Here is a 23,003-nt window from a genome sequence, read left to right as displayed (position 1 = left end):
ACCCGTGGAGATTCTGATTCATGAATCTGGGCCTGAGGCCAGGAATCGGCCTCTGAACACATTTCAGAGGTGGCTCCTGATGTCTAGCCTCGTTTAGCTGTCATTGGGCCGGGCGCCTCAGTGGTCTCTCCGGCTCTGGTCTTACAGGCCCAGGGTGGTCCCCCCGTCTCTCCTTGGGACGGTTGGGAATCCCCCTCCACTCCCCTCGGCACTTGGAGAGCCAGCTGAAAGGACGTGTTCCTTCATCCCTGCTTTACTAGGAAGATTTCACTCCCAGCTCATGGCCAATATGTAACCAGAGTTCACCAAAGTCCCCTCCTGACCAGTGACTGGGATAATGGAGAGGGGAAACGGGACCTACCACAGGATTCAAGGGAGCAGGGCCCTGCAGGAGGACCTTGCCTGCCCGCACCTGACGGATGCTCCAGTTTTCAGCAAGCCTTCTATCCTCCATGCAGTTGGCGTCGCTGGAGTCCCTTCCCAGACCGAGTGCTCTGAAATTACCGTGAGCACTGACTTTGTGTTCAGAGAGCCCCGGATTTGATAACTGGGAGGATGTAGGACAAGTTAGTTTTCTTTTTTTTTCCCATGTGCAACATCTCAAATGACAACGGCTTCCTTTGATTTGGCTGCCGTTGCGCCACCTGCTGTTGGCAGAAGCACACGATGCTCACGTTTGGGGAACCAAGATGTGCGGACTAAGGCAGGGGTGTCAGAAGCTGGGAAATCACGATCTGTGAGGTGCTATACCTTTTGTAGACATCGTCTACACCAGCCGTCTTTGAGACCCTCAAGATGCTCATACTTGTAATTACCTATTGTCACATCATGCTCCTGCAGCGAGGAGAGAGAGAGGCAGCTTTGTCCTCTGGAGCACAGAAAACTGATGCTAGGGCTAAGACCTGTGGCCCCACAAGGGAGCTGGTGGCAGGTCAGGGAGACACGTCCCCTCTGTCTGCTGCCACTGCCCAGGGCTCAGGTCCCCTCGACATTTTAACGAGATCTGCTCACCAAAGGACAGTGCCTTACTTTAAACCAGTGTCACCTTTCTTTCCTGCCAAGGCTTGAGGGCCATGAGCCTTTTCGGCGCTGGGATGATGGCAGCCGTGCTTCCTTTACGCCGAGGTGGAGCCGCGAGGGCTCGCCGCCCCTTGCAGGGCCACACACACGGGAGTCCGTGCTTCCGGTAAATCCCTCCCGGTTGAGTCTAGAGAGCTGCTTGTCAGTGACTGTCCCCTCCCTCTGGCTTCTCGGCTCCGTAGCGCACCTCCCTCTAGCCAGAGCCAGTTCAGGCGCAGAAGCCAGCGCCCGCTTGCTGTAGTGAGCAGAGTCTAGCCGCTGCTGACAAGCTTGCCTTGGAGGACGTGCTGACCGCTGAAGGAGGGGCGCGAGCCCTGGAAGCGCATGGTGTGGGGCCGGCTGGACGTGCTTCCTCAGCAAACCGTGGCCGGCCAGCCCTGGCAATCTGCGTACTCTGGTTTCGTTAATCATCTGCAACTTTATTGTGAAAAGCCTCAATGATGACTTCACCCAGCGAACTGCGACCAGACAGGAGGGTGACAGGGACCAATAGTGGTGCCAGAAGATTACCCGCAGATTCATTCACTCATGGATCCCTTCAGCTAGACTCCCTTCTAGGGAGTGGGGACAAGGCATAAAAGTTCCCCACTCTCATGGGGCTTAACAAGAAAGGAAAGGGGGGGCCAGCCCAATGGCATAGTGGTTAGGTTCACATGCTCTGCTTCAGCAGCCTGGGGTTCGCCGGTTTGGATCCTGGGTGCGAACCTACATACCGCTCATCAAGCCATACTGCCGTGGTGTCCCACATACAAAAAAATAGAGGAGGATGGGCACAGATGTTAGTTCAGCGACAATCTTCCTCAAGCAAAAAGAGGAAGATTGGCAACAGATGTTAGCCTGAGACCAATCTTCCTCACCAAAAAAGCCGAAAAAAACACAACCAAGCATTTTATTACAGTTTGGGTATAAGAGATAGTCTGTATCTGAGGGCCTCACAGCACTTAATAACAGAATGGTGTTTACAAAGCAGCAAACCAACAAATACATGTCACTAATAGATTGCACACTAGGCATATGGGTGCCAAGGAAGTCCTCAGTCAAGTGGGGAGGGGTTTTGGAAGGAGGTGAGAATCAGGAGGAAGTAGCCCAGTGCCCAGGCCAGTGGCAAGGGCCCCTTACAGGACAACAGAGGGATAACCAGATCTCCCAAAAGGCAGTCCTGCTCCCGGCTGAGTGTGCGTGTGAGCACCGCTGAGTTTAGCACTGTAACGTCCCCATGTTAGCAGGCTTTCCTGCCATGGAGAAGGGCTGGGCACCACTTTCCCTACCAATGGCGCATCTGTTCTCTCCTTTGCTTTTAGTGGGCAAACTCCAGGCTGTGGGTGAGTTTATGAGCAAAGCGAGCATTATTGTTCATCAAGTCCTTCTATAGAACTGTACCTTCATCAAGCCTGGGTTTACAGTCGAAGAGCTGTCCAGCAGCTTAAGATTCACTAATTGTGTATCAGAGCTAAGCACGGGAAAAATCTGCTGAGTTCAGACAAAACTGTGGGCACAACTCCAACCTAGGAAACGGCTTACCTTTTGCACCACTGGGTTGTGAAGCTGACCACACGGCTTGCCCTCACTGCCTTGGGGATTATTGTTTATTTTTCGTTGTTAATTTTTTTAATCAGAGAAATGAGGGTGTCTGACATGCCCTTTGACTTAGCGATCCCATTCCTGTCAAAGTACATCCTAAGGGAAACACTCTGATGAGGAAGGAAGGGGGTTTGCCGGTGGTCAGCCCTCCTCCTGGCCGAGCTCCCTGCCCCATGTGGCCACAAAGCCCAGCCGGGCAGGCACGAGGGATTGTGGCCCACTCCCCGGCCAGGCAGAGGGGAGGTTTTCTTTCGCCTGCAATCTCAAGCTGAACTAGCTGGAAGTAATGACCTCCCTGGAGGTCGGCCCTGCCCCTGAACCACCTGCTAGCTCGGAGCCCTCTGCCTGGGTCCGTCCTCTCAGAGGCCACCCTGTTCAAGGCTGGTCCTGGCTTTGCTCCCACTGCAGCACGACTGTCTTGTAGGGCCAAGTTAGAAGTAACCCACATGTCCAGCATGAGGGAGAGTTGTAAATTATCACACTCAAATTTAGTGGAAGACAAAGCAGCTTTTATCTTTCAAAATCAAGAAAATGCGTAACATGACAGATTGTGTATATTAAAAGTAGAGAGGGGGCCGGCCCAGTGGTGCAGCAGTTAAGTTCGCACATCCGCTTCGGCGGCCCAGAGTTCACTGGTTCAGATCCTGAGTGCGGACATGGCACCACTTGGCAAGCTATGCTGTGGTAAGCGTCCCACATATAAAGTAGAGGAAGATGGGCACGAATGTTAGCTCAGGGCCAGTCTTCCTCAGCAAAAAGAGGAGGATTGGCAGCAGATGTTAGCTCAGGGCTAATCTTCCTCAAAAATAAATAAATAAAAATAAAATAAAATATGTTAAAAAAAAAAAAGTAGAGCGGAAGGCCACTATGTAAAAATATGATTGTAGGGAGGGAGAGATGGGCAGTTGTACTTTAGTGGGTATAGAGTTTCAGATTTGCAAAATGAAAAAGTTCTGGAGATCTCTTACACAACATTGTGAATATACTTAACACTACTGAGATGTATACTTAAAAATGGTTGAGATGGTAAATTTTATGGTATGTGTTTTATACCACAATTTAAAAAAAAAAAGATAGTACCTGGGCAAGCCTGGAAGGGAACCGCCTCCCTCCACAAGTAAAAGTAGTTTTCTTACATCAGTGTCGTCACATTCTGGGAAAATTCTTAATGCAGTTTAATTTTAAAGTTTCATTAACATATTGCTTTCAAGGTATTTTTTCATACTGCCTAGCTCCACATCCCATAAATTCATCACCAGTCTTAATTTGCAGGATCCCTGCCTTCTTTCCCCTTTTGGGATATGAGTCATATGTGCCCATCCCAATCTCACAGAAGCACTCTCTCATTCTCATCCTCCATATTTTCTCAAAGACCACAGGAAAGCTGTTGGGCTCTTCTCACAGTCTCTCAGCACTCTGAGATGTAATTTATTTGAGCCAGGAGAATTTAATTCTTTTGGGCGTTAAATGCATTCTTTCCCCAGTTCATTCTCTCCCAACTTCAGTTCCTTTTCATCAATGCTTGGTCCACTCGTTTTGCAAAGTACGAGTTGGAAAGTTGAGCTTTCTCTCATCAGTCCCCCATCAGGGTAAAATGGTTGGCTCAGCTCTTCCTTGCCTAATTGATGGCCCCAAACATAATTGTAGACACCTGTACCTGAACCCTCTTCTAAGTGGTTTAAAAATCCATCTCCTTCCACAACACCTTTTAAAATTCTATTAACCGTTCAAAGAGAAATCCCTCACCAGCAGATGGCTGGGAAACCAGTATGGATAATGTCTTATTATTTAATGTTACATTGGTTAGAAGTAAAGGTTTTAAAAGAACTTTATTTGTTTTGAGAATAGTTAAGTAGGTAGGTGGATGGATAAAGTTCTTTAAAAGTCCATACAGATCGTTCTGGAATAAGACTCCCAGTGAAGCCAAGCTGGTTTTGGGGGAAGTACCCCGGCTTGGGTGCCCATTTTGTGGTTTGCATCAAGAAGTGTAAAATTCATTTCTTCCATCTGATCTGGCAGATCTCACCCAAACATTCTCCACAATTTTTCCACCTTGGACTTTGGACTCAATGCAGGTCTGTGTTTTCTTGCCATATAGCACTTTTCTGCTTCTCTTTCTGAAAACTTTCCTTATTTTGAACAGCCACCCAGTATCCATCACAGGGTTCCTTCCAATCCTGGTCCCCTCTCAGCAAATCTCACCGATCCCTCTGAGATCTGTGTACAATCCTGTGTACAACGCCTTGGGTGTGCTCTGCCCAGTGCCATACTGATACCTGCAGCTGTAAATGTCATCTTTCCCTCCCCTTCTTGCCCATTTGCCCTCGTGACTCTGCTATTCTCATCACCCTGTCATACTTGAAGCCTGTCTGCCATGTTGTCTCCTTTTCATCTGCGTGTTCCCTCCCTACCACTTTCACCTTTCTCTTTAAACCCTCTTGGTTGAGTCATCTAGTTTCCAGGCAGACATTCTCCTCATTCTTATAAGATGCATGCTCCATCTAGCCCAGGAGCCTGCCAGCCTTCAGGGCTCTTCAGCCGAGGCCAGGGTTCAGACCCAGTCTTGACACCACTAGTTGGCCAGCTCTCTGCTTACCACCCCTGTCTACCAAATTCCATCTACCACTAGCAGAAGCAATGAAAACACCACCAAGGTTCCCCAGGGCGGCCTCTGTCACCTCTGTGATAGAACTGTCTAGATGCTTGAGCCATGGAGCAATCTGGGTGTGCAAATGGATTCTCTAGTTCAATGCTCTAATTTGACAGATGAGGAAACTGAGGCTTGGAGAGGTGAAGTGGCTTGTGCAGAGTTTGGCAAACTACCTGGTGGCGTCAGATGGGCCATAGTTCAAATCCTTGCTCTAACTCTTGCCAGCCCGGTGGCCTGGACATCTTGTTAGACCCTCATCCCATCGCCAGCCCCAAGGCTCGTTTGCCGCACTAGCCTGGTCCTGTCTCCTCCCTCCCACTGCAAGAAGAGGGCGGATAAATTGGAGTTTGGCTTGATGGGAGCTGCATGAGTGAGGGTCCTGATGAGGCTGTGTGTAGAGAGGTCCCGATAACCTGCTGGTCTCTTTACCATCCCTGAAGATGGTGGTTGAGGCTTGAAATCAACCAGTTAATACTGATTTTGACTCTTGTCTGCATCTCTTTGATCTTTGATTCTGCCCAGCAGGGCAAATGATTTTCAGTAGCTCATGATCCGTAATGATTTTCTATCTTCTTTCTTTCTCTTCCTCCTTCTTCATTATTATGGAAAATTTTAGACACATATAAAATAGAAAGAGTAGGATGTTGAACCCCCCATGCACCCACCACCAGCTTCAACAATTCTTAACTAACTCTAAGCCACTCTTGTTCCTTTACACCACATCCACTCACCCCTCTCCCGTAAACTGGATCATTTTAAAGCAAATCGCAGACATCGTATCGTCTGTAAATATTTCACTCGGTAGCACTAAAAGACTCTAAGGACTTTTTCTTAAACATAACCACAATACCGTTATCACACCCGAAAAGTTAACAATAATTCCCGAATACCCCATTTCCAGTCTAGTGTTCAGATCTCTTTGATTGTCTCAGAAGTGTTTTCACAGCTGGCTTATTTGAATCAGGATCCACATAATGCCCACACTGCATTTACTGATTTGTCTCCTAAGTTTCCTTTAGTCTATAGGTTCCCCTGTCTTTGATTTCTTTTCAGGTTATTGTTGGAATTGAAGAAATCAGGGCTTTTTAAAATAAATGGAAGGAATGTTTTTATCACACGTTGATGTTGATTAAGTCTTATTAAATCAATATAAAGTTACCAAAGATACTGGGAATCAGTGTTAGCCAGTACTGACTGGGTGAAACATTGGCCCCAGCATCCTTGTCCCTGCCCTTCTTTGAGCCCTGGGCTCTGTGGATCCCTGGAGCCTTTCAGCAAGTGGCACCTGTGGAGTTATTCAGTTGAGAATCTTCTGCAGTGCTGGAGCATCCTCTCATATCTTAAGTTTGTGGTCAGCACCTCCTCCCTTCCCCACCTCTGCACTCCCTCTAATATGAGGGGGACGCTAACAAAAACAGTCGGGAGGTCAGCAAAGGGAGAAACGGATGAGGGCGAGAGACAGCTGGGATCCCAAGACCGTTGGCCCCCTGGGGAAGGGGCAGCCTGGGGATCACAGGTCAGAGGACGGGCGCCGCCCAAGGCAGCAGGTGTGGTTCACTGACTGGCCAGCCCCCTCCTGCCTCCCTCAGACTGAGAGGCAAGTGTCCACAGGGCCCCCTTAGCTGGGGTCCCACCCACGGTGCTCTGGCCTGTCCTCTTCCTGCCGCTTTGGGGAGGGCCCCCGCGCGTTTATAGCATGGCCTTTTGACCTTTGAAGGGGATGTTAGTCTACACTCTGAGCTTCAGCCCGTGTCTCATGAGCATGGCACAGCCCATGAAATCCTCACACCCTTTGTCTTTTAACTCCCCACTGGCTCTTGTTTTTTAACCATAATATTATGGGAAACAGTTGCCATTCCAAATTTGAAGTGTGGCAGCTTTGGGGAAATTGCTTTTAGAAACTAGTTTTAAGAGCTGCCTGTGAACCACCCAGTCTCCTCTCCTGCCATCTAGAGTGTGAAATCGATGGATTCTGTGTGGGACTGGTGACACCAGACCCATTCCCAGCATGCATCAGGCCTCGAGACCCAGAAACCCGCAGGAGGGTTAGCGTGGGCGGAGTGGTGGGAATTAGCCGTTGGTGTTTGTTCCCTTGACATGAGGCTGGGGCAGCCTGCTGCGGAGGCCGTCGAGAAGGCTGGCCGTGCCGTCTCCTCCCGCCGTGCTGGGTGGCGGCCAAACACGGGCTCTGGAGCCGAGCAGGCCTGGCCCAGACTTCAGCCATACTCACTGTTCTGTGCGACCCAGGGCCGGTCCCTTGACCTCTCTGAGTCCTTGGTCTCCTGATCTGGAAACGGGGATGGTATTACCTGCCTAGTGCCACTGCTGGGGGGTTCATGGTGACCTCAAGTCAGGCAGGCCTAGCTCGTGCCCACCACACGCCCTGGCTGTGGAGGCAGAAGGACTCAAGACCAGCCCCTCCACTGTGCCCAGACGGGCGTGTCGCCTCCCTAGCTCTCCCTCCATTCCTCCCCCTTACATGTTCCGGGCTAATCAAAGGAAGCTCCAATTGTGTGATTTCCCTTTCCCTCTCAAACAGCAAGAAAAGAATTTTTTTTTAGATTTTTCCTGCACTGTAGCTTGGCCCACCCACCCTTCCCCTACCCTCTCCTGTTATTAACCCAGGAAACCTTGCTTTCAGGGTGGGAGGTGTTTGAATGACAGTTGAAGCTGGCTTTGGTTCTGGCAGGTTCTAGCAGGGTCTGTGACTGAGAGAAGTGGGGAACGGGGTGTCAGGAGTGTCACCCACGAAGCCTCGGGCCCTACAGAGGTTTCTCCGTGGGGTCTCGCGGTCAGCAGGGCTGTGGTGACCAGCGGTTTCTCTGCAGATCGTTTGAGTCCCGCGTCCAAGGCCCTGTGCCCACGGAGGGAGCTGGTGCTCTCCGGGCAGGCACCTTCCCCAGGGGCGAGGGCCTCGGCTCCCGGCCTGCGCCCGCCGCGTCCCCTCCCGGCCGCGGTCCCCTCACTTGGGCTGTGCTTCCCCCAGGGCCCAGAAGACCTTCATGCAGTGGGATCAGTGCCGGCGTTTCTACAACTTCCTCATGGCGGACAACATGAAGAAGATCATCCTCTCGCACAGGTACGCCCCTTCCCTCTCCCGGCAGACAGCTCCTCTCTGCTTATTCCAGAATCCTGTTTCTCCAGGGGAAAAAAAAAAAGGGCAGGGGTGGTGCCGATTCCATGGTGGCCACCTTGTCCCGAGCCACCAAGTTCACCGCATCGCTTTCTGCTGTCATAATTCCCCACGAATCCGAGACAAGAAGCCCACTCTACACGGTTCCTCCCCGAGTTAGAGCAGCCCTGAGGGCAGCTGGTCGCTGCTTAGGAGCCTTTCTTCTTCGGCCGCGTTTGTGCTCACGGATCAGGATTCGTGCTCTGCTGGCTCCTGGGGCTCTGACCACGCAGCAGTTTGACACAGTCCAGCCACTGGGACGAAGCGCAGCGTCCGCAAAGTTCCCTGGCTCGTCCTGCCTCTCCCTCGGGATCCCCGAGTGGGCTGGCCCCTGACAGAGCATGCCTGGCGTGCTGTAGCACCCGGTGAACGTCACTGAGGATTTCTTCCCCTTGGTTATCATTGACAATGACAACCACGTCATCGTCATCTCTCCCTCCTCCCCTGCTCCTCCCCTCCCGCTGGACAGGGTCACTCAGAGCCCCCCGGCCTCTCCCACACTGTGCCCTTGTAAGAATGCCCTTCCCATCATCTCTGCTTGTCCAAACCCACCCCATCCTTTCAGGCCCATCTCAGTCTTCCCCCATGAATCCAACTCTTCCACCCGCCAGTTGTTTTCCCGTTGCTGCCGCCGTGTGAATCCTGCGTCTTGAACTAAACTGTCAAGCGCTGGAGGGCTGGGGCTTCTTTGATTTCCCCCAGAGCCTGGCACATAACGGGCCCTCAAAAAATACAGCTTTAGGGGTTTTCTTACGCCATCCTAGGAAAAGCAATCTGACTGAATGATCAGTTTCTTACTCTCTTTTTCTCCTTGGTTAAAAGAAAATGTGGTACTTCCCGGCCCGACCACGCACCCCAGATTGGGCTTCCTGTGGGCGGGGTTCACCAAGGGCTGGTGCCGCCAGGCCGCCCGGCATGTCCTCAGGTCCTCGTGTTGGCTGGGTGGAGGATGGAGACAGACCGTGTCCCCCATGCTGGCTGGACGTAAACTATTTCCTTTCAGCTTGTGGTGTTTGAGCGTCTGTTGTCTGCTGGGCCCTGAGTCGGGAGTGACTCTGACTCCAAGACCCAGCCCTCTCCGCACCTCTGGAAGGGAAGGTGGCTCCTCCCAGGGGACGTTTGTTCTGCTACAGGGCCCACTCTTGCCACTAATTAATTAGTCTGGAAGGTCCATCATGTAATTCATAAAAATTGGGAGAGTCTTCTGAATGTGCTTTAAGTATATTTACATTCTTTAAATTTACCACAGAAAGCCAAACATCTAGAAAATTTAGGGACACTATTTTATTTTTCATCAGCATTGTCCAGTTTTTTTTTTCCACTTCTATTGAGATATAACTGACACGCGGCACTGCATAATACGGACACTTTAAATTGTAAGTTCTCTCCCGAAGGGATAGGATCTTCCTAATAATCTTTTGAAAAAAAATAAATTATTAAAGAAATCTGTTCCTCTTTTTCGGGAGAGGTTGTGAACGGATCCCAGAACACTCAGGTTCCATAGTGACTTTTTCCCCCGCTTTGGGCCAAACCTTAAGGCGGACTCAGTCCTCCTCCGGCCGTGTGGCTGAGCTCTGGCGGGGAATGGGAGCCTAAGCGCGCTCATTTTGATGTCCCCCCCCCATTGTCACCCTCTCCAGATGGACCTTCTTCTTGACAGAAATGATAATTCTCCTGAGTGTGCGTTAGCTTTTTAGCCAACACGTTGGAGAGCCCTCGATTTGCTCAAATGCTCAATGGGTTAAGTGACAGAAACGGCTCATAGGGGAAAGAGGTTCTGCCGAAGGGGGCAGTGTCAACACCCGTGCAAAGATGAGGCCCCACAGCTTTGGAGGGAGGCCCCTCACTGTTGGGCCGACGGCCCGCCACTCCCCACAGAGCCCTCCTGCGGTGAAAGTTCTGTAATCTTCTCCTCGGCTCGAACCCAGCCTTTAGTTTGTGTGGCTGCCCATGAAGATAAGGAACATAAGGTCTGGACATTCATCTTTCTCCAGTCCTTCCAAAGTCAACAGTGCAGCTCGTCCCCAGGGCATTCTGAAGGCCGAGGGGTCCGTTTCTAACTTGCCTGCAGATGCCTCGTCAGACGCTCTCTCCCGGCTGCCTCTGGGTGAGGAAGCTGGCTCAGCTGTGGTTCATTGTCTGCTTTTTAAATTAAAAAAAAAATTTTTTCGGCTTTGTTGAGGCATAATTGACAGAACTGTAAGATACTTCAGGTGTACGACCTGGTGATTTGCTTTGCCGTCTGCTTTATTCTCGGTTTGCCTGCATGTCTCGTTCTAGGCAAGCTCTTTTTGGAGACCACGTGAAGAAGCCCCAGAGCCTGGAGGACACCGACCTGAGCCGCCTCTACACGGCGACCTCCCTGATGCAGATCGATGACAACGTGATGAGGTGTGCCCGTGCCCGGGCAGGGGCCAGGCAGGGGGCCGAGGGCTGGCGCTGCCCAGCATGAGGGTGTTCCTCCATGCACTTCAGTGTTAAGGACTTTTTTTTCTTTGAATAAGTGTCCAGTGTTCAAAAACTTGAAGATTTCAGAGAAAAATCCAAATTTCTAGTTTCTCTTGGAAAATAGAAAGATGATCAGACCACTTGTTCTGCGTCCCTGTGTGACATAACGAGCTTGAACTGGGGCCCTGGGGGGTGCACACCCGAGCTGTCCACAGCCCTCCCTACCTGTTGTGGCTTGACATCGGGGCAGAGGGCAAGGGCCACGTAATCTGCATTTGCAGTGGAGTAAAGGAAAAGGAAGTATTTCTTGTACCTGCCTGTATCTCTATCAAAAGTAAAAAACAGGGGCTGGCCCAGTAGCATAGTGGTTGGGTCCACACGCTCCACTTCGGTGGCCCAGGGTTTGCAGGTTCGGATCCCAGGCGTGGACCTACACATGGCTCATCAAGCCATGCTGTGGCGGCATCCCACGTGCAAAATAGAGGAATATTGGCACAGATGTTAGCTCAGGGACAATCTTCCTCACCAAAAAAAAAAAAAAAAGTAAAACAGAAAATAGACCAACAGGGCTGTGTGTGGCAGGAAAAATGGCCAGAGTCTCTTTCTTTGGGAGTGTGAAGACTCCCCTCTGAGTGTAATACCCAAACCCCGCCCACTTCACTCGTTTACCCTGTCCCTGCCTGGCCCCTCCAGGCCCAGGTCAAGACCCTCACAGTGTTCTCTTTCCTGATACCAATAGTTTCTGATTGAGGTTACCCTTATTTGGAAAAGGTGAAGTTGATCTCTGAACTCATCTTCCTCTTTAAAAACATCATCCTTTTTATTTAACGATCATTTGACACCGTTAGGCATGGTCTAAAGCAAGCTAGTGTCCATCCAGTAGGTAGGCAGATATTGACTGAGGCTGCGGATCTATACTTACCTTCCTATGTGATTTTAGTAGCTTTCTTACACCAAGTAACTGAAATATGCCTGCTAGCAGTTACTCAAAGGAAAAGGAAACTAGGAAATTGCTGGTATGCTCAGAAGGGGAGAATGAATGTTACCCATCCTCACTTAAGCTGGGGCATGTGACTTTATTGTGGTGTCTAATGAGGAAAAAAAACAGCCATTTAAATTTCCCATTCATCTTCTGAATCTTTGTAAGCCCAGAAGAGAACGTTCTTCAGTGCTCCCTAAAGCTCTTCCGTTTTCAGTGCCCGCCGGTAGCAGTGTTCGTGGTCATCGCGTTTGGGCAGCCTGCTCACAAAGCCGTCCCCGGTCATACTGGAGGGTCTCAGTGCTTTCCTGGCGGCCGAGGCCACAAAGGGGCTGATCTCGTGAAGACCAATGTCCTAGAGATGGTCTCTGCCCTCGGCCTCCTCCCTATCGAGTGGCCCTCATAGTCCAGCCTGAGCTTTCTGGGTCCTTCCCAGACAGCGATGCCCACGGGGCCTGGTAGTGGGGGAGATCCACAGCTTCGGGGCAGGCAGGACATGTTAAAGACCCAAGGCAGAATAGAAAAACCCACTGTTCAGAAACCAGAGCCCCTAGTCTGTGAAACGAGGCTTTGAGAGCTACCCCGGCCTGGGGTGGACTGCTGGTGTCGGAGCCCCGGGTGGAAGGGCACAGGCCTCTGAGCGCAGGGCAGAGCAAGGCTGCCCGACTTACACACGGGGCACTGGAGCTTGTGTGAAATGTCAGCTTATCTCTGACGACTGCTCCGGGGGTGGACAGAATGGGTAACTTTGAATCCCTGTCTCATTTCTGTTGTTTGATGCATATTTCATTCCAGTTCATGGTGGTCTGGGTTACTCTACCAGGAAGAATTCTGTTGAAAGAAAGTTCTAGAAACGCCTTTGAATTTCCATTTCACACTGTCTGCAGTGACATGTGGTTTTATACTACCTCAAAAGACCTCACGTCTGCTAGTAATTACTGTAGATAACACATTGAGTAGTTACTCTGGGTCAGTCACCATACTTGTACGCACTTTAATGTCATAAATCTCACAGTGCTGTTAAGGAAGTTTCTGTCCTTAGTTCAGTTTTACAGAGGGGAAGGTCAGAGAGGTTAAACACTTTGCCTAAGGTCACACAGCCAATAAGTCGCAGAGCCAGGATTTGAACCCAGATGCCAAAGCCAGTGCTCATAAGCCCTAACTCTGGTGCCTGTGTACACTCTACTGATCTGAGAGTTAGTGTGGGAACTGGAGCAGTAATAAAACCAACTCTGCATTCCAATCTTACCACAAGCATTGCTTTGTCCTTTTCCGTGCGTCTCCCAGGAAGTTCCATGGCTATAACTCCCTGAAGGAATACTACGAGGAGGAGAGCTGCATGAGGTACCTGCACAGGGTGAGTGGCAGCACCGACTGAGAGGTGGCAGCATCTCGGAGTTAGTGTCCCCCACCACCCAGCTTCGCACACAGCATCACAGGCATCCCTCCGGAACTCCCCTGCTGGAAGTTCAGCCAGAGTCTGGCTCAAACCACTCTAGTCGTTGACTTGGGTTGATTACTGAACCAAGCTCTGTCCCTCTGTGAGCTCCGTGGATTAATCCCCAGCTGCCCCTGAGCGCAGTGCAGGACCAGGCTGCTCCTGTGTCTGTTTACGGCAAAGTCCTTAAAGTTGCTGCAACACCCGTTCTTTTCGGTCTTCCTTTGATGGTGGAGTCCTGCCTCATTCCCGCCGTGGTTCCTCAGAGATCCGTGTAGGTTTCTTACAAGCCTGGACCCCTTTTTTGGCCATTGTGTCTTTTGTTAGTGTGGTGCCTAGGACTGAACTCAAATTCCTGCCATGATCTGGCGAGAACAGAGTATGATGGATGCGTTTCTGTATCAACATGATGAGAAACATGTCAGTTGACAAAGTAGTCTGGTTTACGTGGATGGAGTTTTCAGCAGTTGCAATAAACTGTGTGTATATTAAGTTTGCGGCCAACCATAACGCCCATGTGTTTTTTACCTGAACCACCACCAAACCAATCTCCCTCATTCTGTCTTTGCACAATTGCTCTTTTTACTCCAACACAGGACTTCCCACTTATCCCTGTCAATGTCCACCTGTGGGTTTGGCCCACAATCCCCCAGCTAAAGCAGATAATTGTGAATTGCGGTCTGCCATCTGTCATATCGGCCACCCCTCCTGGTTTAGCATCATCACCCAGCTTTTGGTGTCTTCATTTAAGCCATTACAGAATCCTTGAGCTGTCTAGAGCTAATGTCAGAGACGTCCAGGTCAGCACAACCAGTCATTACACTACCTGGGCACGGCTGTTCGCTTATATCCAAGTTCTCCATCAGCACCGTCTCCACTACAATGAAAAGGGAGACTAGTGGCTCTTGTGCTGAGATGGATGTTGACTGCAACCCTGCTAAGCACTCCCCCATATCCACCAGGCTACTCCTCTTTCCGACCTTCAGACTCCTCTAGAAAGCCGCCTTTCTCTGGAGTGGAGCACACTCCATCTTTTCTCCCCGCAATATAAACTGAATGAATACATACACAACTCTTTGTAAAGTCGTTTTTCTGAAAGATGTGGCTAACCTGAAACACGGTGAGGATCGTCAGAATTTTGTCGGTGAGCCCTGTTGAGTACTTACGGTCGCTCCATCAGAGCACGTGGGTCACTGAGGACCCGGAGCTTTGCTCCTGCACACGCCTGCCAGGACTGTGCCATAGCTGCAGTGTGATCTCCTGCCACTGTCAGGGAACACAAGGGGCCTGAACCCAGCTCTTCAGCAAACCGAGCAGTGACCGTCTTCCCTTTGCTTCAAAGACATGTCCGGTAGGGAATTTGAGCTGTGACTCAGTGGGCTCGCATAAAGGGAATCGATACTTCAATTCTGCTTTATTTCCTTATTGCAGATTTCTGTGCCTCTCATGCTGGTTAATGCAGCTGATGACCCCTTGGTGCATGAAAGTCTGCTGACCATTCCAAAATCTCTTTCGGGTAAGTGTTTCTTCCCGCTGCTCCCTCACTGATCAGCATATCACCATTGTCACTTGTGTCCCCTTTGCCCTGCTGTCATCTCCTGGAGACCAGCTTCTATGGGGAAGGACGTCTTGTGGCAATGTTCTTATTCGGCCTAGCCTGATAATCGTGGGGTCTGGGCCTGGGCAGAGCCTTCTCGTGTTCCACCCTTGTGCAGGAGACAGGAACATCATTTATATTCATAGACAAGAGGGGTGTGGGGAGTCCCCTCGTGTCCTGTGAAATTATTGTCTCAGGCTTATGGTTCCATTAAGTCTTGAGAGTGTGACTTAAAGAGATATATTTAGACTTAAAACCTAACCTGAAAAGCAAACCCTGGGAATCCCCGACTTACCCTGCATTGTAATTCAACCCCTGGGACCAGTCTCCCGCCCTCCATAGTCCTCTATGGGAGGAGGGGTACTTCTGGCTCTCTCATAACCCCAGGGTAGAAGAGTAGATAATACAGTGGACAGAGGAACCCTACACAACAGCGGCCGCTCAGCCCTGCACGGAGCAGTGAGGGAAGGCGGCGGCACTTGTGTCCTTCTGTACCTCCAGAGGAGCTTCCGCAGCTCGAATGCTTTCACACAGAAATTAGGAAATGGTGACTGAATAGGATGAATCAACAGGGTCAGAAAAGAGAAAAGGCCAGTAGAGGCAGAAGTGTGCATGCCAGGAAGCACCTCAGAGGCCTGGAGCAGCCAGCAAGGGACCCCTGTCAGTTATTCCCCTGGCTGCCCATTTCGCACACATCTTTAGTAACGGCCTATACTAGCCCATGTGGGACTAAGCTAGACGTGGACTCATCAAGTCAGGCTCCACGTTAGTAATCTCAGGGTGGCCATTTAGCATTCGCCACTGAGCATCTTTTAACACAACTTGCAGCTTTGTGTTTTAGTCTTAAAAGATAAATGTCTGCAATGAAATAGCATTGACTGTATTGAATTCACCTTGTTCTCTAGTAAAAAACCATAGAAACGCTATGCATCCTTCCCCAAAGCCTGGCCCCCGCCAATAGCCTCAGCATCACCTGGGAGCTTGTTAGAAATGCAGACTCTCAGCTCCTCCCCCAGCCTGTTAAAATCAAATCTGCATTTTAAGGCAAATCTCAGTGATTTGGATGCACAAATTTGGGAAGCGTTTGGCTGTACAGTCAAATCGCCCAGGGAGCTTTAGCAATACGAGTGCCTGGCTTCTCCCCGCAAAACCCACACAGCCCGTTTTGCCCCAAAGCAAAGCTGCTATTCCAAACCTGCTAGAGCCCACTGTCCTGCCTGGCCCATCGGATCCCCCCACTTTGGTGAACAAGGCAGAGCAAACGGAGGTCGGATGCCCACTTACTCGACCTTCCCCAGTGGGAAAAGCCTGCAGCAGCGTGGCCAGCTCACTTGGCACCTCCTGCCCTGTGCTAACCCAAGGACAGTGACTCACGCAGCTGCCTTTCACCTGCAGAGAAACGGGAGAATGTCATGTTTGTGCTGCCGCTGCACGGGGGCCACCTGGGCTTCTTTGAGGGTTCCGTGCTGTTCCCCGAGCCCCTGACGTGGATGGATAAGCTGGTGGTGGAGTACGCCGACGCCATCTGCCAGTGGGAATGTAACAAGTCTCAGTGCTCCGACACCGAGCAGGTGGAGGCCGACCTGGAGTGAGGCCTCCCGAACTCTGCCGCACTCCAGCTGCCCTCCCCTGGAACCAACCTCCTTCATCTGCTGTTTCAGGTCCCCCCTCTCCCCCAGTGACCTGGATCTGACCTCACACCATCAACGGGGACCACCCACCAGGCACACCTGTGCTGGAGTAGGCGGCTGTCCCTGAGAGCTCCAGGCTATTTTGTGCTTACTTACTGGTTTTCTCCATTGCGTTGTTAGCCATGGTGACAGGCGACAGGGTTCCCACCCTCCTGTCCAGTTTCACCACCTGGTTGCTTTTAAGCCAATTACATCTAGTTTCCCTATTAAAAATGTGTCTGAACAGCAGTTTCGCTTTGCCAATCAAAAGGCTTTTCCCCAAGAACAGTGAAGGATGTACATCATTCCCTGGTGGCTGTGTGTGTCCCTACTGAGACCCTGAAAAGAGCTCACCGGTCTAGGCCACTGCTGAAGATGCAGTTCAGCTGGGAGCCTGAGGGCCTGGGCCTCCCAGGCTGGAGTGCGGCCTTCTACATGGCAAAGCAAATTCCCTCAGTCACAAGCCAAGTGTCTCCCTCACTGTCTTCTAAGACGCTTTTCCCACTTTGCTGGTGATGGGAGTTACCTCGGGCACTTGTTAAAGATTTAGCCTCCGAGGCCCCTCCCCTTGGAAAAGCTGCTTCGGTGGGTCTGGGGAGGGGTCTGGGGATTTTATGTTTGACAAGTGCCCCAGGTGATTCCCATCACCGGGAAAATGTGGGAAACACTGTTCTTCGGGGCCTTTAAATTAGAAACTTCTCGGTAGCTCATTTTATTGAAATTCCTAGGTAGAGGTGTCTCTGAGCTCCCAGGGACCCCCGAAGCAACAAGAGCTGTCCTGAGCGGCTGCCCTTGTGTGATCCCAGTGTGACGTCTCGGAAAGGGCCTGGGCCACGCCTGACTCTGCTTCTCACTGGCCATGTGACCCTGGAAAAGACCCTTGAACTTTAGTTTCTTCACCTGTAAAATGGGGCACTTGGACCAGGTAGATTGCCAAAATACTACCAGATCCCAAGTTCAATGACAAACTCAGTTTACTGCGGTTTGAGAGAACATCCCTCTAGGGGAGCCTGGGAGCTCTTCTCCTAGTCTAAGCATGTACATGTCATCATTTGCCTTTTTTTCTGTCCCTCATTTCAGAAAAAGGGGTGTTTTGTTTCGTTTTGTTTTGTTGAAGCACTCAATTGCAATTTTATTTTTTTAACCCAGGTCTCTCTAACGTTGGCTTTTGATACCGAACAATTCAAAAGCGGGATCTGAGTTTGGAGAAAGATCTCTCCAACCGAAGAGCATGTGATTTTGAAACCAGATTTTTAATTTAGTAGCCAGTGTTCGTAGTCTGTTGGATAGATCTTTCTGAAGTGTGTCTTCTCAAGTGAAAATGTCACTCTCGGTTCCGAGTACTCCGGTTCTCCGTTCTTGGGGTACTTGAATATGTAAAAACCCTGCACTTTGAAAAATCAGCAGTTGCTATCTAGAACTAAACAGAACTACAAGTGAAATTGCCTGGATACTTTCTAAAAAATGTCCCCGCTTCATCTCCTTTGCTCCAGGACAGACGGGAATATAAGTAGTGGGTCCAGGTGGATGTTTAAGGGGTTCCAGGGAGCCAGTTGAGGGCCCGGATGCAAACCCTGATGCCCACAGGGGTACGTAGCTGGGGCATTGGTCCAAATGACTGTGACAGTAATGTCTGTGACCTGAAGAAGTTGTTTTCTGACAATCACCAGATCTTCCTAATAACATCGAAAACAGCCATTATCTCAAAAGATTGAGATTTTTATGGTCTCCTCTTTGCTTTGTTCTAATTTCTCACACACCCCAAATTCATCATTGTGACTTTTCTCCCAAGTTGTTATTTTTCTACTGCATTTCCTCTTCATGTTCTTTTAGCACAAGTTGGCACTTTATCATCCACCCCTCAGTTTGGAAGCGAGTCCCTCTCCTCTGTTGCTTTTCCCTCCTCCCAACGACCACAGCTGTAATCTGGGAGATTCGTAGTCATATTTCCTACTGCACCCTCATTCCTCAAGGCTTTCTGTGAAATTAGGGAAATGAGGCAATAACTTCATGGGGTTGGATCACCATCCCAGGAAGCGAGAGGCTCCTTTCGTTGGCCTCAGGCCACATCTCTTGACCTGTCCTGACAAAGCAGTGGCCAGGTACCGGCTCCATTCAGGAGAAGAAAAGACACCCCTGTGGTCACACACTGGCGGGGAGCCTGGGGACCCAGAAGCCCTTGGAGCCTGGTCGCAGGGCAGTTCTGGTGGCCCCCTGGAGGAGAGGCACGGCTTGGGGTGTAGCCTTTGTTGCCGTCCAACCAGAATGTCCCCCACAGGACTGGGGGGGCCGGGTCCCAGCTGAAATCTTTTCAGTGTGTGCCTCTGAATGGCACTGACATTCCATTTTGGCTCACATGAAATTGACTGAAGCCCTTTGTTCGAGCATCGGGCTCGCGAGCATGGAAATGAGAATGTGACTGTGGCTGTCTTACAGGAAAATTCTTGTCTGTCCCTGAATGAGAGCACAGAGGCATTGAATTCACAGAGATGCAAGCTTGCCTAGTAAACAAGGGGACAGCACTTTACATGTGGTCAGCTTTTTCCTTCCTCCAGCTTCACTTGCTTCTCTTCCTAAAATCCTTCATTTCTGATGATAACATGAGTGCTCTTCTTGCTATTAAGGTTCTGTTTGGGTTAAAACAAGGCTGAATTTTCAAAGAGCATTTGAATATTATATTTTTAAATCAGGTTAAGGATATAAGACGTAGACAGTTCTATTGCAGGAATAACAGGCTAAAAACCAAGGAGGGAAAGCACCCCCATTTCTCCTGGTTGTACTCCCCGAGTCCTAAAGGCTTGAAAGACGCTGATGAGTAACTGATCCCAGTCAAATTAGGATTATCTGGAAAATGGTGTCAGGTCTCCTTGATTCATCTGTGTTAGAACGGAGTTGAAAAGACTTGAAGAAAACCTCTTGTCTCCTGCTGTGAGTTTGTACCAGTGATTCCAGAGCAGCATAAAAGCAGAAAGCTGTTTGTTGTCACGATATTCTTTTAGCCTCTGAGCAGCATCTTACACTTACAGGGAATGCTCTGACAAAGTGTAGGAGTGGAAATATGCCTGAAAGAGGAGCATTCCTTTCTTGACATGGTGTTACGGGACCAGAGTCCAGGAGACCTGGGTTCTCGTCCTGTCTCCACTCCACCTCTCCAAGTCCCAGTTACCTCACCTTAGACCATCTCTAAAACTGCTCCATCTAGTTACCCATCACCTGCCTGAACATCCCCACTTGCCTCCTACAGCCCTTGCAAGTGGAAACAGATACTGGGAAGGGACTCGGAGAGAGGGAGCTTCTGCAGGAAGCCTTTGCTGGGGAAGACCCTTGATCTTGCCCCAAGCCCTGTGTCTTTGGCCTCTCTTCAGAGTCTCCACTGTCATCTCAATATCCTTGCTGTTCCGAGGTGGGGGTCTTGTGACTGGGACAGGTGCTGACCATTGGAAGAAGGCGAATGTCCCCATCCCGCTGTGTCCTCAGGCAGAGCACTGAGCATGCCCAGGGCAGAAACCCTTCCCGCTCAGGCTTTCATTGGGAAGCTCCAGTCCTCATTAAAGCTGAACTTTCTGGGTAGCTGAGCTGATACGCCTGGCATCCGAATGAGAGCTCTCTTTGTAACTTGCGGTCCATTCTGCCAGCTCCCGGGAAACAATACATGTGTTCTTGTTTATGTTTGCCAGACAAGCAGATGTCCGAGATGTGAGAGGTTTTTCTTTCCCTGTGGCATTGATTCTGAACTAGAGCTGAAGTAAAGATCACTGAACTCATCTTTGTCCTTCAGGCAGCACAGGAGAGTGGTTAAGAAGCATTTCTCTGCAGCATCTCCCAGTATCCTCTGCAATCCTTTTCTTTGCCCAGAAAGCCTTAACTTGCCTCCAGAATATGCCCTGGTATTATAACAATATTGTGGCATTAGATTTCCAGTTCTTCTGCTCTGGAAGTTTGAAGCAAAGCCAGAGCAAAACCAGAGAATTTCTGCACGTGGCCTGTACGCTCCTTGTTACGTTAGGCCCCTGACCCCTGGACAATATGAGTGATCCAGAACTGGCCAAATGCCTCATCCCCGAATGCCTGCCTGCCTTCTTGGCCTCACTCTGTTGTCCAAAGCCATTTAGATTGGATGCCTCAAAAAGCCCTGAAAAGGGGACTTGCGTGGCCTTTAGAGGGCAAGCAATTGAGGGAAGGGTCTCTCCTCCCTCTGTTATCTAAGCAGAGGGAAGTGCCCCCTCTTCGTAAGTGAGGATTGCTTCTGCCAAGTTGTATTTGAAGCGGAGGGAAGGGGGACTGGCCGCTGCTGGTAGTCAGCACTGGATTGCTAACCAAAACCAGAGCTGCGTCCTCTGCCTGTGTCGCTGCCACCACAACCTCCAGATGCGAGGGCCCAGGCACCCTCCCGAAGGGGCCCTTGGAAGTAGAGTCCGGCTCGGCAGCCATTCTCAGACTCCCAGACAGTAGACAGCTGCCCCTTTTGGAAGAGTCAGTCCCCCCGTTTCCTGAACTGTTTTTCCTAGCATGGGTAAGCTTTCATGTATCTCTAATGAATAAGCTGAAGTGAATTTCTAATCAGTGGATTAAGTCCTTTTAACTCAACTCCTGTCAATTCGTAATCAAATCTATAACCTACCTTCTGTTCCTTCTAGTCCGCATTAGCAAAGAAATCTACTATTGCCGTAAGTTGGGGACAGTCCACTTATAGCACCTGCAGAAACACCCTTCATCTGGATGGGCATGCTCCTTCCAGACCACCCACGTTGAGCAGCCAACAGTCACCGAGAATAATTGCTGGCCCCCTTGGTCCCGGCGTCAGCCACTCCCCTCTCAGGCTGTTCATGTGGGTGCACCAAGTCCCTGGGTGTAGGAGTTAGGTTTTATTTGGTTTTTGTTTTGCCTCTTCAGTTTTCCTAAAAGACAAGTCCATGTAGAACCTTCTCGCCTCTCCACACCAGTTCCAGGTGACCTGGGTCTCCCACTCATTGCCTCAGGAAGACCTTCACTGTACCTGAGCTTCTGACTCCCACCACTGCAGCTGCCTTAGCGACACCAGGGCCGGGGCCGGGGTGGGGAGCCAGTTTGCATTTCCCTTTCCCTGGTTAGGCTCCAGCCCACCACATCCTCCCGTTGGCAGATCTGCTTCCAGATTGGTTTTTGAGAACCATCACTTTTACATTCCTCATTTTCGTTTGTTTTGTTTTATTTGGATTTTCTGAAACTTAAAATGCTGCCCTGAAAATAATGTATTTTTGAGTTTGTGTTCTGAAACCCTCCGTGCTGCTGGGCTTTGGGGGGAAATACAGAACCCTTCAGCACCGGGGCGTTTAAATTCGCAACTAGCAATGCAATTTTTTCTAAATACGAGGATATTTACCTTTATTAAGAAATTATACTAAACAGTGGTGTCCTAGATCATTTTATGTTCTCATATTACTTTTGGTTTTGTTTTGATTGTGTGTGGTGGTAAACAAAGATCATTACAAAAAAACCTGTAATTTTGTTATCTTTGATTCAGTGGAATTTCTTTACTTAAAAAAAATAAAAGACTAAAAATGTTGGCTGGCTGTGTGTCCTTTGTATGGTGGAGATTTTCCATCTAAAAGAATTCTTCCTGTATCTTCACCAAAGCATGAGCTTGAAGGAAAATCGATAAAACACCAAGTTCTCATCACGATTGATTTTTAACCCAGCCTTGCAAGCAAATACCAAAGAAATGAACAGCCCATGGTCTCCAGGCAAGAAAGCCAAGGCCTGAGATAAGTGAGATATCAGCATTTTAATCACTTGCTCTGTAAAGTGAACCATGGAGAGACAATGTAAGGTGAGAGGTAAGTGGTGGTTCCCATGCATGATTTGTGTGCTTTTCTAACAGTGCTTTGAAAAGACTGGGTGGACATCACCTAAACTAAGATTATATTGGGTTGACTGAGTGGTGGAGGTGTTTTCTTCTCCTTTGTATCTGTCTGAATCCCAGCTAAGGGTCTCCCAGGGCCAAGCACTGGTCCAGCCAGGAGAGTTGTACCAGTCCATGCTCCCCTGCCCGAAGAGTCTTGCACTCAAGAGTTGTCTTCCCTCCTCGGCTGTGCAAAACCTTTGACAAGCTAGGTGGGGTGGGGAGTGTTGGTTTTGGAGGATGTGCATTTACATGACCTCAGAATGCCCAATATCAAATTTCAAAGTGCATCCCTCTGCTAAGCAAGCTTCCCCCCACTTCCTATGCCCCACAAAATAGCCAGGCTATTTTGATCCATGAAAACCAACTTGTAAAAAATACTACCTATGAAAAGTACCAGATGGAAGAGATTCCAGGCCCAGGGTGTTAGGTAGGTCAATGCCAGCAGCTTGCCAATATGGCGGTTTAAGACCACCAGCTGTGCCTCTCCTAAGGCAACTCTAGAGA

The 23,003-nt window shown here is 49.9% G+C and overlaps 1 protein-coding gene across 1 annotated transcript in view; it reads left to right on the top strand.

Annotated features, from left to right (window-relative positions):
- Window positions 1–22,159, top strand: part of ABHD2 (abhydrolase domain containing 2, acylglycerol lipase) — a 95,709-nt gene extending 73,550 nt beyond the window's left edge. The window contains exons 7-11 of the mRNA XM_014842558.3: window positions 8,298–8,390; window positions 10,764–10,874; window positions 13,198–13,267; window positions 14,780–14,864; window positions 16,341–22,159. Of these exons, the coding sequence (XP_014698044.1) occupies window positions 8,298–8,390; window positions 10,764–10,874; window positions 13,198–13,267; window positions 14,780–14,864; window positions 16,341–16,537 (556 nt within the window). The 3' untranslated portion in view covers window positions 16,538–22,159. The remainder of the gene's footprint in view (window positions 1–8,297; window positions 8,391–10,763; window positions 10,875–13,197; window positions 13,268–14,779; window positions 14,865–16,340) is intronic.
- Window positions 22,160–23,003: the final 844 nt, after the last annotated feature.

Source organism: Equus asinus, chromosome 2, assembly GCF_041296235.1.
Source record: "Equus asinus isolate D_3611 breed Donkey chromosome 2, EquAss-T2T_v2, whole genome shotgun sequence".
NCBI lineage: Eukaryota > Metazoa > Chordata > Mammalia > Perissodactyla > Equidae > Equus > Equus asinus.
Note: the sequence above shows the minus strand (reverse complement) of the source record. Positions and strands in the feature narration are given on the sequence as shown.